This window comes from Heliconius melpomene, chromosome 11 (genome assembly GCF_056956725.1).
Source record: "Heliconius melpomene rosina isolate 202511_hmr_F chromosome 11, ASM5695672v1, whole genome shotgun sequence".
NCBI lineage: Eukaryota > Metazoa > Arthropoda > Insecta > Lepidoptera > Nymphalidae > Heliconius > Heliconius melpomene.
Window position 1 is genome coordinate 5,722,941 of NC_140399.1, and position 18,897 is coordinate 5,741,837.

Genomic DNA, 18,897 nt, shown 5'->3' on the forward strand with positions numbered 1-18,897 from the left:
AATCAGCTTCACGCTGTGTCCCGCACGCAGCGGGATAGTCAGAGGAAACCTAGTGTTAAGACACTCCGTTGCCCACTTTCCGCCAAGTTCTGAAGGCATGAGTGAGTGAGTGTGGAGTGGCGGAACTCAACGCCGCGCTTTGCTTCGAGACCAGATCGAAAAAATGGAAATAAAAATTTAAATAAATATTTAATTTCCTCGATTAGGGATCGAACCCACAACCAATCGATTTTAGTCACACTTTGTGCCCCTGCGCCACTACTGGCTTTAAGTAGATATATTATATTAAAATAATGGCTACCGGTTGCCTGATTGTTGAATGTGTGACTTTTCCTCGTATCCGTGTAAATTTATTTTATCAACAATTACTTAATTCTCAAAACAATGTTGTGACCCGCCGCTAGGCTATGTGTAATTAGTGATTCTTTTGAGACATTAATATGATAATGCTAATACATTACGTATTTTATTGTAGTTTTCCTACCCTTTATTGAAAAATAACATATATATTTATTCATTAATAGTAAATATCTAGCGCAAAGTATTACGTCTTACTTTTTTTTTTGTTAATGTCGAACATCAATTTGCACTTTAACACAATATAATTATACCTGTTAGTTTTTTCAAATATATAAGTATAATTACTAGCCTTGAGCCTTCCGGTGATTTAAGTCGTGTTTGTATGATTCGATCAATTACCTTCCGTTACAAATTACAATGCGTTTATCTTAACATTTATGAACTAAATAATGGAAATAAAGTGTGAAGGAAATTGTGTTCATGACAGCTCGGTTAACCTAATAATATAATATTTATAGATTAATTCATCTTGACCAATACCAACATAGAGAGTGGTGCAGTAGTGTATTCTTTATTTTTTTCCTGCTTTAAGAAATTAGGTTCCCTTAGTAACCCGAGAAAATATTTTAAATATATACATATATTCCCATGACTAGAAATGAAACCCACAATAAACGTACCTATAGTAAGACATTAATAGAAAATTAAAAGAATAGAATAGAATTTTATAAAATCAACAACATTATCTTTGTCGTTTACCTTATCTTTATTTAATTTACAGTACGGACGCGCTAATCCAGAAATCAATACGCAAACATTTCTCCAACTGCACAGTGCTTACTGTGGCGCATCGTTTGCACACGGTTGCGGATTCTGACCGGGTTGTGGTAAGTTCCATTCATATTTTATTTTATGGTACCTCACCTTTTATTATGGACTATAAAATGTCGGGTGAAATCCTTTCTAAGCAGGGTTTCTTTTACTACATTAACGACAACATCTGGCAACGATGGTTAGGGTTGTGAGTTGAATTTGAAACTCAAACCGCGCTTTGTCGTAACAGATCATGAAAATGAATCTAATCTTCAAAATTGATTTTTTTTAAAAACATGTTGTATACTGCATAGTACATGGTCTCTCGCTTTCTGCCCAATTAAGGTTGACGTTGGGTCTTCAGTGGCGGAACGGAACGTGAGCGACAAAATGAAAATAATTAATTTCCCCGAATGGGAATTGAACATATGCTGTCCCGTCCCAACACACGACAGTCACAATAGTCCAGAAAGTATTTTTTGTTTCCTACAAACAATCTTGTCATGTTTTCAGGTGATGGAAGCCGGTCAAATTGTAGAATGCGGTCACCCACATGATTTATTACAAAACCCCGAGGGTCACTTCACGAAGATGGTCAACCAGCTTGGTGCTGCATCGGAGCAGAGTTTACGGGAGCTCGCACACAACGCGTACTTACAACACATTAAATATGTAGACGCTGATGATCAACCGCAGGTGTAAAATAATTTAGATAAAATTAGTTAGTATTATACAGGTAGTACTTTAATGAAATTGTAACAAGCAACAGAATTTGAAATATATAGTAGAATATAGTCAGAAACGTGATACTATTTAGAATACATTTTTTTTTAAATAAGTAATAGTAATAGTTTTATTTGCGGCCATTTCTGCTTTTTACTTATCAATACTTAATGTTATAAGTAAATGTAAGTTATATAAATGTTAATAGTGAATTTCTAACATATATTTAAATACCCATGTCAATGTGCTAAAAGAAATTATTTTTATAACTAAGCCTTAAATAAATGAATATGTTAAAGCGTAGGTAAGCTATGACATTAGCCATAGGGATGGCTCTAATATTTATAATATGGATAATAAAAGACGAGAGATTGACATTAATAAATGCAAAATACAAGAAGTGTTGTGTTAAATTGTGCCTATATACTTAATTTTTTTTCACCAAAACTTTTGGAACCAAATGTGTATTCAATGTATTTAAAATTCTACTATAGTATATAGCTTTTCAGTAATGTATGTGCCTAATATAAGTGTGATAATATTTTCTAAACTTTTATTTAAATAATTATATATGTATTTTAATCTTTCATAAATGTTACTACATTTATAAATATATGTTGTGTGCACCAGGTAATACTAATAAACTGTGAGTGAGCAGGACCAAATAATATTATGTATTTGTTTTTGTCACAAAATTAAATAGTTTAAGTACTTAAAGAAAATTAATAATACTATTCAAGTTACCTGTGATTTATAATCACAATTTTACTGATAATTTTAGTATATTATTTACTGAATATAATATGCATTTACAATGTTAATAAGTTTTTAATATGTTAACAATGCTGTCCAAATAACAGTGTATTAGATAAAATAAAATTGTTTATTTTAATATGTGAGAAGAATTTGTAAGACATTATTTTTGAATCAGCTTGAATAAAATAGATATATTCAAATTTAGTTTTATTTATCTTAAATAAAATCATAAACATTTTAATTAATCCAGTCATTTTAGACATTTCAATTAACAAAAAACACACAGAGCTGAAACATGATAGAGACCTTGGGTGTTTTATTTGAAATAGTTGTGCCTTGCGCTAAATAAATTGTTCAAAGGCCAAAACTTATGAAATATAATTTTATGAAAACTGAAAATTTTAGAATCTTTATTTGATCAGTTTTATATTTAAATTGACCGACTATGCACTTATACCAGTTGAACTTTGCCATTTTTAACTAAATCTTCAACTGGCTTGTACTGAAGTATGTGTTGAGAACCCTCTGAAAAAAAAAACTTTATTATTAAAAACAAACTACTATTTTTAATTACAATTTTTTCTGATTTAAAATTTCTGAAGAAGAAATTTGAAACTTTAGATGGAAAGTTAAAATACTAGTTTTTATCCTAATATAAGCCAAAGTTTGATTTGTTGAACATGCAAATCTCAGGAAATGGATTTGATTTCTATTTATTGAGGAATGCTATATATTATATCACATTTATTGTTTTGATTTAAGCCACTATTCTTGCAATTTATTTTCATCTCATTAACTTAGAATGTGTCATATCCTATACATAATACAATCCTGTTCTCTAAGTAAGATAGTGTTATATGTATCTTTTTGTATATTCAAGTCACTCGATAACCTCCACTTATCTATATATATAAAATCGAAAGGTCACTCACTCATCACGAAATCTCAGAAACTACATGTGCTAGGAATCTCAAATTTTGCATAGGAGTTACTTATAGGACGTAGGTGCTCGCTAAGACGGGAATTTGCAATATTCGACTTCTAAGGGGTTGTTTTTGGGGTCGAAAGTTTGTATGAAACTTCGTTACTACAAATGTTAGGAGTCTCAAATTTTGCATAGACGTCACTAGGACGTAGTCATGGAGACAGAAATTAATAATAACATAGTTGATGCGGGTGTAACCGCGAGCGGGCCGCTAGTACTTTATAAATGTATCATACATATAAATAAATAAGAAACAATTGCTTTAACATTGAACATTTTCACTATGCTAAGAGTATAAGAAAATTTGATTACCTTCTAAATCTATTTCTTCATCTTGGTCTCCTAATAAGTCTTCCAATACTATGCCATTTACAGTGTGATTTGCTTTTAAAAACACATGTGCCTGTAAATTAGGATACACAACCATTTTATTTAATTCAAATGTTTGCATATTGCCTGGCACTTGATCAAGACATGTATTTTTTAAATGATTTTCCATGTTTAACAAATATTCCTGAGCATATCGAAATTCTGATGGTGTCAAATAATTAGTCCCACTTTCTATCCTTTGTTTTTCTTCATTTACAATACAAATACAATATTTTTCTATTTTATCTAGCCTAGTCTTGAGGTAATTACAAATAATATACTTAATTCTATTTAATTCCATTTTGTGTATAGACAACCGGAGGTCAGTTTTAGGGAGTTTATTTATATTACGTTCCATGTGTTGTATTTGTCCCAACATACAATCAACCATGTCATTACGATGAGGTAGAATTTCGGGAGCTAAACGTTCATTTTGCCAGGCATCTTGAAGTGTCTTTAACACTGTATCTGCCGTAATTTCTTCTTCATCGTCACTAATTTCTAAATCTTCAGTGTCCATAATTTCAACTAAAAGCTTTAAAATAATAAGTAATACATAGAAAAAAGGAATTACAAGCGTTTGCACTGTGCACACTATAAACAAAGTTCGTTTTACCCTTTAAATTTTAAAGTTAATATTAAAAACTATCATGTATGAAGATAGCGTGACACTGACAGATGACAGTTGACAATTCAGTTGAGTTGGGTGTGCCCAGCTTACAATGTTTTATTTGTTATTAAATGGCCAAATTACATCATAGACATATCTATTTATAATGACCGATTAAATCTTATTTCTTAAGCATGTTGGTCGTTGTATTAAATAATTTATTCGTCACGTAAGACGTTTTTTAATTACTGCATTATACGTGGACTTCTATATTTTGGATTTTGTCTTATATTTATTCTATATGTTTTGACTTTTTGCCAAATTCCATAAGTATAGGTCCCTAATAGGAAATTCCCCATAAGTTTTGATTACGCGGCGAATAACATTCACAAATTAAGATTGTGAGCGTATGCGCTTATTTTGTTAGAAATTAATAGTAATCATGCAAAGGGAAAAGATCTGATCCATACACTCTCTTCTAAAGGTCAGGTCTAAAGTCTCCTTGGGCATCCCACAATAACCTTTCGGATCTCTCTTGCATTCTTCTCGCTAGCATTTTAGCATAAACTTTACTACCCAAGCTAATCCAACTGATAGCCCTATGACTTGCACAATCTATCTGTGAACATTTACCTTTATACAAAGGCACGATGACTGCACCTTGCCAATCGTCCGGAACCTTTTCTGATTTTTAGCATAAATTGCACAAAAACCAGAACAAGTCCAAGACGCGTGGCCCTACATATTCGATCATCTCGGCAGTAACTCCATCTGCTCCAGACTTCGTGCTGCACTCTCTACTTCGTTTATACTGATTTCGCCATCAGCTACACCAAGACTCACCGTTTCGCTGTAACTTGAGGCTAGATGCCATCACATTCATATATCTTCTCGTAAAATTCCGTCCATAGTTGCAAAACGTAGTTGTTCTGTTACCATCCTTCGAAAGCAGCCGTTTCATTCTACAGGTTAGCGAGCAACCTCGAAAAACACTAACTTCTCGGCAGGAAAGTTTCGGTTTTCTCTGAAGTAGTTTGTTAACCTTTCATCTCTTTCATTTTCTGTCTTTTCACGCTTCATCTTTATTAGTATCATCATCAGTACTCTTTCTTTTTTACTTTCATATTTTTATTAAAAAAATATTATTTTTTTCTAAAAAAGTTGTTAAATACTTAAATAAATATAATATACCTAATTATTTTCTTATTTATAAGAATTTAATATAAAAATTATTAAAATTACCGTATTTTATTTTTATGCATACGAGTGATACTCATGCGCTTAGGAATAGGGGCATGCGGGTTGGCCATGCCCACCTCAGAATAGTCTTGTGCCCACCCCAGAAATTTTACTAAAGAAAAATTTACTGTAAATAAAAAAAAAACTAAGAACTTATTGTGATACCTATAAAAAGTAACTATAAATAATGTTTATGATATTTATTACCAAGGATCTAACGTAAATTGTTAATATTTAAAAAATATAACACAATTTACTTTTATTTTAATTTTATAATATATGTGACACTTAACATATATTATAAATCGAATAGTGACTTTTATGTATAAAAAGTAATAACTTTTCATATAAAAACTTACTAAGTTGAAAAAAATATTAAATATTAAATCATTAATTTAATAATAAACAAACAGACACTGTCTTCACCACCTTGTATAATCTTGTTACCATACTTATATTTCCATAACCATATTAGCGGGCTTAAATTAAAGAAGGCCAGGGATGTATTCATAAAATATGTCCAAATTTTATTTTTTAGAGAGAAAGTATAACCTTTTTTAAGTGTTTTTTAAATATTTTACTTACTAAATAGAATGCATTTATGACATAAAATTTACCACTGTGTCATTATCAATGTAGACAAAAATTTATATTTAAAAAACTACTATTAACTGAGAAACCAATAAATCGTGATGGTCGTGATGACCATCCATTACTCTGTGGCATAACTTTTTAGATTGTCAACTCTTTATTTTAAATATTGCTGAGGTACTTTAATAGGTATAAAATAATGACAGCTTGTCGGTTCGATCCCCACTCGCAGAAATGAAATATTTATTTAAATTAATTTTTTCATTGACAAAAGAACAAACGCAAAGCGCGGCGTTGAGTTCTGGAACTCAACACGAAAATGCCATGCCAAGACTCGGCAGAATATGGGCAACTGAGTATCCTAACACTAGGTTCCTTCTGCCTACCCTGCTATGTGCAAGATATAGCATGAAGCTGATTTTTATTTACAAAATTAGCAACTTAACACTAAATGAACAACTAAAGAAAATACTACCGAACCCCGCCCTGTAAGAATCTTTGCGGGTAATATATTCACCCTATTATCTATATCTAATTATGAATATCGATTACTGTATGACGATATTTTAATCCCCTTGCTGTTATTATAAAAGACAAGGGAAGCGTCCGAAAGAACGAGTAGCCTCCGCACCGCCTCGACATCCACGCCAGAGATTGGTTATAGCAAACTAAAGACTGGAGTAGTTCGTGAAGCGATTTTCTTCAGTATTTTTGGTATTAACCATCTCGGGGCGACCTACCTACAATATTCCTTTTTTTAGTGAGTCAAGAAGTAAAAATTTGTTTTAACATCATATTGTACATATATATTCTTTTTGCTATTCAATTTAGTATATTTGAATACTAAATGAATAATACATAAAGAATATATGTAAAAAATATTTGGTGCTAAAACATTTGAAAGTGAAATATTTGAAAAATTGAAAAATATCCTAAGTTCCTTATTTTACTGCCAAATAAAAATTTAACAATTATAAATAAACAGTTTTCTTTGCTTTTAGGTTTAAGCACACAAGCCTAACAACAAAAATGGCAATCACAAGCTTGGACCCCGGACCAGGTGCTGCCGCTCTTCAGGCATGGGGTGGTCAGATGGCAGCTTTCGGCAGCAACGAAACAGTTGTCGACAAAGTACTACCAGATATGCTCCACCTCATTGACGCTCATTGGTAACCTATTTCACATTAATATTTCAACATAATTCTCATGTACCTATATATGGGGTTCATATATTTTCATATTGAATTTTAATTTTTTTAGGCATCAGTTCCCACCCATGAACCCACTATGGCACGGCTTACTTGGTTTTGTCATCGGCGTTCTTGGTTTCATCTCCGTCACAGGCAACGGCATGGTCGTCTACATTTTCACAACCACCAAGGTTAAAATAAAGAATAGAGTATTTTAGTATTTATAACAATTTATTTCTTATATTACAATTAAATTATTGCTTTTTGCAGAGTCTCAAAACACCATCAAACATTCTCGTTGTCAATTTAGCATTCTCTGACTTCCTCATGATGTTCATGATGGCACCGCCAATGGTGATAAATTGTTACAACGAAACATGGGTATTCGGTAGGTTTTTAAATATAATTCAATATGTATAATACATATCCTAAAAATTGACCACAAAAATCAATGGGAGAGTATTTTAATTTCAGGACCGTTAGCGTGCCAGTTGTACGCGTGTGCAGGTTCGCTCTACGGATGCGTTTCCATCTGGACAATGACGATGATCGCTTTTGACCGCTACAATGTGATCGTAAAGGGTATCGCCGCCAAACCAATGACCATCAATGGAGCTCTACTCCGGGTATTCTTCATCTGGGCTTTCTCCCTAGCGTGGACCGTTGCACCTCTTTTCGGATGGGGCCGGTAAGGGACCAGAAGTTATATTGTGATGATTTTAAAACTAATTAAAACCAAAAAGGAGCAAATCTAATGTCTATATAGACAGTGTATATTTAGTAGGGCAGTCAATTAATAACATTTTTTTTCAGATACGTACCTGAAGGCAACATGACTGCCTGTGGAACAGACTACTTCGACCAATCCATTTCAAACATGACCTACATCTTACTTTACTCGATCGCCTGCTACTACGCGCCACTCTTCCTCATTATCTACTCCTACTTCTTCATTGTTCAGGTAAAATTAGTAATCCTACTCAAAATATCAATAAAAGATAAATGATGACTAATATTTATTTATGTTATTTTATTTGTAACATACACATGATTTAAATAACTCTGACTTAAACTCATTTTTATACAGGCCGTAGCAGCGCACGAGAAGGCAATGAGGGAACAAGCCAAGAAGATGAATGTAGCATCTCTCAGGTCGTCAGATCAGGCGAACACCAGCGCCGAATGCAAATTGGCGAAGGTATATTTTTTAAATATAATAGGTACTGTAAGTTCAAAGTATTCAGTACCTAGTTTATCTATTCTTACATATTATTTTTCATTTTAAAAACAGGTAGCCTTAATGACCATCTCACTATGGTTCATGGCATGGACTCCATACTTGGTAATCAACTATGCCGGAATCTTCAAAACCATGACGATCAGCCCTATTGTAACCATCTGGGGATCTGTCTTCGCCAAAGCTAATGCCGTCTATAACCCAATTGTGTACGGTATCAGGTCAGTAAATTCTAATTCAGAAGTAATTTGCTACTAAAAAAAACTAAAAATTATACCAAACTCTTTTAAAATCCATAAAAGTGAACTTTAATAAAACTGCCATCTAATTGCAGCCACCCGAAATACCGCGCGGCTTTGTACGCGAGGTTCCCGGCTCTCTCCTGCCAGAGCGCGCCCGAAGACACCGGCTCCGTGGCGTCCGCCGCCACTGCCACCGAGGAGAAGCCTTCGGCGTGAACACTCTCCAGCCCGAGCTCGACACTACGCCTCACGCACCTGGACTACGATTCTGCCAATGCGATGTTCTTTATTATTTTTATACGACTGTACAAAGTTATCTAAAATTCGGAACGTGATTCTGAAAATGTTCAGACTCTTATTTAGGTCATCAAGAGTCAAAACATTTGAGATTCACCTTCTACGAGAATTGAACATTGCACACTTATCTTATGCCTTCGCTTTTACCACTGGCTGGCGGCATAAAAAATATAAAAAAAAAATTATAAAGGGGAACCATGTCGCTAGGCCGCCCCGCATCATGAGACTGCTCCCATTAGAAATACGTAACGCAACGGAATCTTAATGACGGAAAAGACGCTTTGTATATTGGACAAATAAAATTTACTGGCAAAGTGGTTAATGGCCACATAAATATGTGTTTTTATTTCTTCTTTTCTCATTTATAACACTACTAAAAATAGAAAATTGTAGCCCAATTAAGACATCACATTCAAAATTCACATTATTATTTGAAAGTTATTATATTTTAAATCTAAAGTCTTTAAATACTAATTGTACCTACTTATTAAATATTTGATACTGATAATATAAAAGAATATCTTATTAATCTGTGATGTAAACAGTCGTTGCTTAGCAACAATAATACAAATATTGACTTGGGCACAAACATGCATTTTATCCTACATGAAATTATAGATTGAAATTATATACATGTTCTTTATAAATTTAATTCATATAATAGAGTAAAATGGCTTGCAAAACATCTTTTGAACTTCATCATAATTTTCCAAAGCTAGCAGAAGAATCTGGCTTTACATTTAATACCCATAAACCACGAGTGCATATAGAGTGGAACAAGATAAGTAAGTGTTTCTGAGTCAGACATTCAAGAACGAAATAAATAAATAAAATATTTGAATGAAAATAACACAATAACCCTATTAACACACATAACACAATAACACTAAATTATATTTTTGTTAATTTAGTTTCAATTTCGTTGTTATTTCATGAAATATCTAAAACAAAGAAAAAATAAACATTACAAGTTTACATTTACAAATTTTATAATTTTCCATTTTACTTATACGTATAAGACATGTTCGTCTTCTTTTTTTGAATACTTACGTAAATAATTTCTATTTCAGAATTAATAGATATAGAGAGTTTAGTAAGGGATCGGAAATTTGTGATAGTGGAACAACATATCAACGACGTAAGATCATTTACATTTTTGTAATTTTCCTACAAACAATACATATTTTATTGATTTAACATTTATTTTAGATTTTAGACTGTATATTAGAGTCGGAATTTGATGTGCGAATTTTAGATGAAGGTGTACTTAAAATATTTCGACTGGCACAATTAGCAGTGGAGTATCAACAATTCTGCAGACATTATCTTGATAGAAGCGTTTATGTGCTACGACAAGAAGTTACAAATTTACTCAAGGTAATTATTATATTCTTAAGCTTAAGCTGCATTGAATACGGGCTTTTTTAGGAAAAAAAAACAATACTGTGAAGTTTTATTTTTTACTGACGCTAGTCTACTAGCTATTAAATTTTTTTTTTTTTAAATAGGAACTTGATACCACAAGGAAAAATTTAATAGAAAAGGAAGAAGAAATTAGAAGAGTAAAACGAAAAAATAAACAATATACACGCACTCCAATACCTTATGGCAATGAAAATATAGCGACAATGCTGTTAAGAACTCTAAATCAAAATCATGGAGATGCATTAGGCTCTTCGTCGCAACTGGACGTAGCTCATTATAATAAATGTACTTATTGTGAAAAAATCTTTCTTAATCAATTATATTTAAAAAGTCATATTTCAAGACGCCACGCAAACGCTGTTGATGTTCCTCAAAAAGACACCGAGGATAAAAATACGACGAATGATTTTGGAAATTCAAAAGTTAATGAAGAAATAGCAGAGCTTAAGATAAAATTAAGACAAATGGAGAGCCTTATAACCAATACACATAATAATCCCGATAAAAATATGGTTGCTGCAGATACTCAAACACCAAACCAACATAATGATCTAATTGAAAACAATGAACAATTATGCAAAAACACGAAAGACGCTGAAGTTTTAACAAATGATGACGCGTATATATTAAATAAGATGGAAGAATGGAAAAATGAGGAACATGAAAAGTATAACAGAGAAATAAGTTTATTGCGCAATCAAATTATCGATATAATGAGTCAGAAAGAAAAACAAGACCAGTCAGTAATCCAAAATGAGTTAAAAACTATGGAACAGTTTCAAATGACCATAAAACAGCAAGGAGAAGAAATAATAGCACTTAAACAAGAACTACATAAAAGCGAGTGTACTGAAAAGGAAAAAAACAAAGAAATTGAATCACAAATGAACTATTGGATTAAACAAACAGAAACACAATCAAATGAATATAAAGCATTATTACAAAAACTTGATGATGTGGCAAGCGAGGCAAACGAATATAAAGCCCGAGCTGATGCTGAGAAAGAGAAATCTTCAAAATTGGAAGAAATAATGCAAGAACGTTTAAAGAAACAAAATTTCGTCGTGACAGATTCCCCACAAACTTCTTTTTCCAAAACTAAAGTAAGAGCCTAAAAATAAACTATTAGTAGATATTGATAATAACAATACAAATAATATATTTTAATCAGTACATTAAATATTGTAATTAAATAGAACAATAAATGAAACAATTAATGGTAGTGGTGATAATAATAAATTTTACTTTTCACAGAACAAAGAAAATAACAATTGTAAAGAAACTAATAAAATAAAAACTGTGCAAAGAAATGCAAATCCTCAAGTGGCTAATAAGGTAGACTCAAATAGTCTTAAAAAACTTCAACAAAAAGCTCAAGAACTATTGAATATTGATCCAATCAGCTCTACAGACGTTTCTAGTACTAGTGACGATAAAATTCCTATAAAGCTACAAAAACAACAATCAATACGAGAAATTGGCGCAGACAATTCTCGCAAATGTGATTTCAAAACCAATTTAAATGTCGTAAAACTAAAAGAAAAAAGAAAGAGCTCTAAAAATTATAATGAGGCTGACATTAAAAAAACCCAAAAAAAGTCGAAACCCGTACCTCATTCAATTACAAAAAAAACAAGTAATGAAAGTATTCATATTCCTTGCAGGTAAGAAAAAAATGTTTTTAAGTAAGTAAATAATTAATAAATTATTTTAGATAAGCCGGGAACCCGTTCCCATTAAGACACCGCCGAATTTTCGATTTATTGTGTTATGTGATGGGACTCGTCACGCTTTGCGAAAAACATATTAAATATTTAATTTCTCCACGTGGGAATCGAACCATACGCGCGCCATATGTACCTCATAAATATTTAAATAATATTGAAAACAAAGTTCATATATTTTAATATTTCAGCCCTTCGAAAATTATAAGGGCAAAGATAACAGAAGAAGTAAATAATCACTTGACATCGCTAGGAGTAGATCCTTTTAAAAATAGGCTACCTCAAAACATTTTTAAAAAACAGCGAACGCTTTTACAACGAGAAAGAGAGGTGAAAGCTAAGGTAAGTAAATATGCAGAAATAAATTTCATATTCATTTTGGTAATTTTCGTTGAAACAATAAATATTTCCTTTTCTAGAAGTTTCCTGCTCGCGAAAAAATACTGCACTCAATAATAACGAATTTGGATCAAAATACATCTCCTAAAAATATTTTTCAAAAAGAAATATATATCTCCCCTAACAAACGCAATAAAACATTTAATCTTTCGTCAGTACTAACGAATGTCAAAACAAAAGCTTTATCTTTTGTTAAATCTAATGAACCAACAAATAAATCTGAAAAATCATATAAGGATGTTGCTAAAAAAGCAATAGCTTTGCTGAAAACTCCTCCTGGATCTGCTCAGTCGAGCCCCTTGAGGAGTGAAATAGATTTCACTCCAACTAAAGTTGCAAAAAATAGAAGTAAATCAAAAAAAGAAATAAAATATGACAAATCTCAAATGTTAACCAAAGCTGAAGCAAAAATACATGAAGATACTGACACCCATGACGACAGCGATGTGACAACGGCTGATGAAGAAGAATTGGTTGCTGATGCAAATACTAAAATTAACCACCTTATTAAATCACCAGTCCGACATCCAATTGGCAACGGTCCTGATCTAAAAGAAATCTGCAATAAACCTAATTTTAAAAGTGATATTATTTACAAAACAAATATTGAAGAAGAAAGTAGTGATGAAATAGAATCCATCGATATATCACCAAGAAAATATTTATCCCAAGAAAATATTAACAGTCCAAAACAAACAAAAGGAGTCTTAAAAAATGCTTCCTCAACATCGTCGTTGAATAAAAAGAAAGTTTTATTTGACATGGAAGCGATACAAATGAAATCAGTAAGCGCTTCACCCTCACAGAGCGTTACCGATAAAAGCGGCAACAATGATCAATCATTCGGCGCAGTTCATTTAGACACTGAGGAGTGGGATATATCTAGGTAAATTTAACTATTTTTATATTATTTAGCACTTTAACTTTTTTGACTGTTAAATCAGCTTCAAGCCTCATCCCCCATACAACATGGTAGGCAGAGGGAACTTAATATTAAGGTACTCCATCTCCTATTTGCCGCCGAACTCCAGAGTTCGGCATTGTGTGTTGGGCCAGAACTATACACCGCGCTTACCCTCGACATTACGGCGAAGAAATGAAAATATAAATTTTAAATAAATAACTTATATTGGGCCTCAACCTTTTATACATATTTAAAAATTTTCCTTTTTTTAACAGTATCGAAAATGAACCCCCTAAATCGACAACAAAAATTCAAATTACGTCGCACACTAGTCCAAAAATTGCAGAATTAAAAAAAACTATAGAATCAAAGCTGGCATATCGTAGTCCAACTCTTTCTACTGCCCTTGTCGGCGGAGTCGACGTGTTAGCCGCACCTATCCAAAAAGGTACCAGTTTTGGAGGAAGTAACACTAGTCTTGGCAGTTCCATTTTAGATGAAACAGATAATCCATCAGTGCAAAATAATACATTTGTTGTCAAGTCAAAAGTTGCTGAAAAAGAAGATAGTGAAATAGAAATTTCTGATTTAATCAACGACACCGTAGATAATAAGCGATATATTAAATCTTTCTAATCATGCAAGTGTATTATTTTATAAGTCATATATTTGTAATATGCCTCGAGTGTTTTTTTATTATTAAGCGATTGTAAGGAAGAACGGGATTTATATATTTTTTTATTTTTGTTACATACTTACTGACTGACGTTTTAACGTATGCGCATTAGTTCCTAAGAAAAGTACTCGATACTTCAAAAGAACGATACTTTTAAAAAAGAAATAGCTTTTTTTTACAAAAGCGTGTTTTTTAACTATTTTGTTCTACTGAAACTACTCACTTAAAGTCAACGATAGTGACGTAATGACGTTACTGACTGACAGTACTCGAAACTTTTATGAGTACCATATATTTTTTCGATACTACTCATAACAGTATTGATACTTTCTATTCAATAGTGTCCCTAGTGGCAGAACTCAACGCCGCGCTTTACCTCGACACCCTAATAGTAGGGGCGGCGAAGAGGGGACTTTGTGGAGTCATTCGAGCGCATCAGATTAAGATACTGGGGATTCCTTGTACTCGGTTACGTACTTCCACCAAATATTAACTTCATATGTATAGCCGCGCGTCTAGGATAAAGGATCAGATTAGTAAAAAAAATTGATCATCGGACATTCTCGAGCGCATCAGATTAAGGTAGGGTAAGTTAGTTACATGCTAAATCGTGTATATTCCACTAATCTGACAATTTGAGAGTGACGCAAAGATGGGGGAGGGCTCCAAAGTTGTAAAAAAAAAACGTTATCTGGACATTCTCGAGCGCGGCTAATTTTTTTTTTATTTTGGAGGGAATCATTCAAGGATTACGAAAAATATATAATCTGACAAATTCCGCAAGCCGAAGTAATAGAAATTGATCGATAAAGTTCGATGTACCTAAGAATTGCATATATTCCTCTCACCGTATTTCTATTCCTATCTCCCTCTTTCTTTTTTTTATTAGTCCCTAACTCATCAATAAAGAAGATAATTTAAAAAAATACTTGAAAAAGTATTTTTTTTTGTAGTTTTTTCATAAATACAAGTATTCTATTTCAAACATACATTCTTTTAGTTACATTCTATTTCTTGAGCTTTTCTCTTGATTACGTTCAATGAATAAAAAAATTGAGGCCAGTCGTGGCGCAGGGGCACAGAGTGTGTGCGTGTGTTGTGGGTTCAATCTCCATTCCAGGAGATGAAATATTTATTGAAATTTATATTTCCATTTCTTCGCTCTGGTGTCGAGGCAAAACAGCGACGTTAAGTGCTGCTACTCAACACTCAATGCCTTCAAAATTTGGCAGAAAGTGGGGAACAGTGTCTTAACCTTAGGTTCCCTCTGCCTACCCTGCTGTGTACATGGATACAACGTAAAGCTGACTTGTTTCTTGTATTGGCTTAAATAAATGTTAATAATTGTCAGATTAAGCAAGTCCCTTCAGATAATCGTCTGATTTTGAGATATCACGTCTAGGGCATGAAGATGAACCATATATATCTTAATCTGACGCGCTCGAGTATTTCAAGATGACGAATTTTTTTTGCATTTTCAAACGATTACGAGCTTGCGTCACATCCAAATCGTCAGATTATTACATAAGAGCTTTTTTTAGGTTCACTTAACACCCCCTTAGAAAATCTGACGCGCTCGACAATATTATTTTTTTTGCCATTTTTAACCCTTACGCACGACCACCTCCACCATGGAAACTGTCAGATTAACATATTTTCATGCTTAAGAACACGTAGGCAATTGATGATACCAATATCTGACACGCTCGAGTATGTCCATGGAACAGTTTTTTTTTTACATTTTTGAAAATCTATAGCTCCTCAACCCACCGGTCAAACGAAATTTTTTATATGACATTTTTTTCTTGTTATCATCTAAGCTTCGCAACCCAATAGGTCTCAATGACGCTTGAGTGACTCCACAGTTTGCTGCTTCGCCTCCCTAACTATAAGCGAAGTAATGGAAATATAAATTTAAATAAATATTTCATCTCCATGGGGATCAAACCCACAACCAGTTAGTTTTACAGCCACACTGTCTGCACCACAACCGGCCACACCAAATAAATCTAAATGCATGATTAACATTTAAGCTAAATAAAGTATGTATAAGTGCAATTAAAATTGTAAAACAATGTTCTATTTTTTAAGTTTGCTATGTAAATAGAAGCTATAAATAAAAAATATGTATGATTTTAATTATTTTTATTTGTTTGAAAGTATGTTTACGTCTCCTTCTTAGTCTCAGTCTTGCCACCACGGATTCTTCCAGTTCTGCGGGCAGCAATAAGACCAACCTTGCGACCGGCTGATGTTCCTCTCTTGACAGTCGAAGCCTTACCTGAATTCATCATTAAAAATATAAGTATAATATATATAACATTACATTAGTGGTAATAACTATATTTCTTTACAATAATAAGAAAATTGCTATACATTTATAATATTGATAAAATAAAAATAACAACTTACCAATGTGTTGATGGTTACCACCACCGTGAGGATGCTCTACAGGGTTCATGGACACACCACGTACATATGGCCAGCAGTTACGCTTCACCTTGTATTTGTGGTACGCACGACCAGCCTTAAGGATGGGTTTGTCAATACGTCCACCACCAGCAACAATACCTAAAAATATTGTTCTTTAAATACTTGGTATTATATAAAATAAATAAAAAAAGAATATTATCATAATCATCAGAAAGAGCCTCTGTGTAATCATAGCACATTCAGAGTAGGTAAAGTTAAGGTCATCATGAACATAAGTTTAAAAAATATAGAAAGTTAGAAAAAATTACAATTGCAAATAATATTCCACTCAATACAATTGCAAATCATTTTTCAATTATTTGGTTGGATTAATCTAACTTGAATAAGGTTTTTACAAAATTTGGTAGATTACAAAATCCACATTACACATCCACAAGAAAACATTACTTACCAACCATTCCTCTATTACTGGAAGGCAACACTTTTTTAGCTCCAGAGGGAAGCTTTACTCTTGTACGTTTAGCATCAGGGTTGTGGCCAATGACAGTAGCAAAGTTACCAGAGGCACGAGCCAGCCGACCCCGGTCACCCATCTTTTCTTCTAGGTTACATACAATTGTACCCTCAGGCATAGCACCCACTGGCATTACATTTCCTAGTAAAAAAATATAAAACATAAATAATATTGCAAGTTCATATACTATAATTATGATAATAAGACAAAAAAAATATCATGATAGAGTATAATAACATAATACAACTTAAAATTGAAATTGAACTGAAAAGATAGAAAACTGTTATAAACATACCAACTTCTAGGGTAGCTTTTTTTCCACAATATACAAACTGCCCTGTGTAGAGACCCTCAGGTGCAATAAAGAGCTCCTTGCGTGTTTTGAACTTGTATGGGTCACGGAAATGGACCACAGCTAGAGGAGCTCCACGACCAGGGTCGTGAATGATATCCTAGGGACAAATTTAAAATAAGCATTGGCCATACGTTCAGATTTAGTTATTTCTGTAATTGTAATATAAAAGACATCTAACCTTAACAACGCCTTTGATGTATCCATGACGTTCAGCATAATCTAAAGAACGGAGTTTTGGTGCTCCTTTCCTCTTCTTTGTATGTGATACGAAAACCGAACCGGCACCTTTACGTTGAGCCCGAATTACACGACCCATTGTCACGTCTTAACCCTCACTGGAAATATTTTTAAATAAATAAGGATATTTATAAAAAATAATATCATCATCACAAAACTAAGAATGTGATAATATGAATTTAAAATAATATTAACAAAATATTATAACACAAGCTATGATAACTTTCGATTAAAATTAAGGCTTAATATTTACGTACATTTTCAATGAGGGAAACTTTAGAAAGAATTGACAAGCTATGACAAAATAAAATGTTGCCCGCTTGCCCACAGATAGCACAAAATTATTATTTATAATTGTGGCGAAAAAGTTTGTAAAATATAAATAGTTCAATTTATATTTCAAAAGAAGCTATCAATTTCTTCATATGCTTATAATTTGAAAAAATATGTTTCATATTATTTTAACGAGGAGGCTGATGATGATGCTATAACCGTTCCGTTAATCTTAGCAAATTGTGAGTTTGATGAAATTTTAGTAGAATGTATAGTAGGGTTCCATGGCAGAGTAGCAAAAAACGAAACCCCTTCAGATCATCATAACTGTTTGTCTATTTGTCCAGGAATTTAGCAATAAATGGCTTTGGCTATGAGATACGGTCTCATAGCCAAAGCCATTTATTCCTAAGTTACTAGGACTATACAGTTGAAACTAATCAAGTACATATTATGTATGTCTATTCTGTGAACCCAAAAATAAATATGGTATCGTATAATATAACACATTAAAAGATTGATGTACTGTACCACATTAGATGTTAAATAACTAGTTTCAACTGGCAATACTTTTCTTACAGATTATATATATACAAAGTGCTGTC

The 18,897-nt window shown here is 32.7% G+C and overlaps 5 protein-coding genes across 6 annotated transcripts in view; 3 read left to right on the forward strand and 2 right to left on the reverse strand.

The window, feature by feature from the left end:
• The window catches only part of LOC146534571 (ATP-binding cassette sub-family C member 4-like), a 39,172-nt gene extending 36,380 nt beyond the window's left edge, over positions 1–2,792 (forward strand). The window contains exons 23-24 of the mRNA XM_085192853.1: positions 1,082–1,187; positions 1,627–2,792. Of these exons, the coding sequence (XP_085048979.1) occupies positions 1,082–1,187; positions 1,627–1,815 (295 nt within the window). The 3' untranslated portion in view covers positions 1,816–2,792. The remainder of the gene's footprint in view (positions 1–1,081; positions 1,188–1,626) is intronic.
• A 106-nt stretch (positions 2,793–2,898) lies between these two features.
• On the reverse strand, positions 2,899–4,598 carry Sld5 (DNA replication complex GINS protein Sld5). Its single transcript, XM_085192860.1, has 2 exons — positions 3,890–4,598; positions 2,899–3,117 (listed from the first exon to the last, which is right to left on the reverse strand). The coding sequence occupies exons 1-2, from the start codon at positions 4,464–4,466 to the stop codon at positions 3,044–3,046; spliced, it is 651 nt and encodes a 216-aa protein (XP_085048986.1). The 5' UTR covers positions 4,467–4,598; the 3' UTR covers positions 2,899–3,043.
• Positions 4,599–6,966: 2,368 nt separating this feature from the next.
• LOC146534573 (opsin-1-like) lies at positions 6,967–9,686 on the forward strand. Of its 2 annotated transcripts, none has more exons than XM_085192856.1 (9): positions 6,967–7,100; positions 7,388–7,555; positions 7,647–7,767; positions 7,847–7,964; positions 8,051–8,264; positions 8,390–8,537; positions 8,664–8,774; positions 8,868–9,034; positions 9,148–9,686. In XM_085192856.1, exons 2-9 carry the CDS (start codon positions 7,416–7,418, stop codon positions 9,269–9,271), a joined length of 1,143 nt encoding a protein of 380 aa, XP_085048982.1. In that variant the 5' UTR covers positions 6,967–7,100; positions 7,388–7,415; the 3' UTR covers positions 9,272–9,686. The 2 variants fall into 2 exon arrangements, with proteins under 2 accessions (XP_085048982.1, XP_085048981.1); XM_085192855.1 differs by having other exon boundaries at positions 6,977–7,146.
• Positions 9,687–9,950: 264 nt separating this feature from the next.
• On the forward strand, positions 9,951–14,871 carry DZIP1 (DAZ interacting zinc finger protein 1). Its single transcript, XM_085192861.1, has 8 exons — positions 9,951–10,137; positions 10,423–10,490; positions 10,562–10,729; positions 10,861–11,880; positions 12,032–12,441; positions 12,693–12,843; positions 12,921–13,786; positions 14,080–14,871. Exons 1-8 carry the CDS (start codon positions 10,023–10,025, stop codon positions 14,438–14,440), a joined length of 3,159 nt encoding a protein of 1,052 aa, XP_085048987.1. The 5' UTR covers positions 9,951–10,022; the 3' UTR covers positions 14,441–14,871.
• Positions 14,872–16,610: 1,739 nt separating this feature from the next.
• RpL8 (ribosomal protein L8) lies at positions 16,611–18,410 on the reverse strand. Its single transcript, XM_085192857.1, has 6 exons — positions 18,277–18,410; positions 17,961–18,117; positions 17,723–17,879; positions 17,365–17,568; positions 16,893–17,051; positions 16,611–16,761 (listed from the first exon to the last, which is right to left on the reverse strand). Exons 2-6 carry the CDS (start codon positions 18,096–18,098, stop codon positions 16,646–16,648), a joined length of 774 nt encoding a protein of 257 aa, XP_085048983.1. The 5' UTR covers positions 18,099–18,117; positions 18,277–18,410; the 3' UTR covers positions 16,611–16,645.
• Between the last annotated feature and the right edge of the window lie 487 nt (positions 18,411–18,897).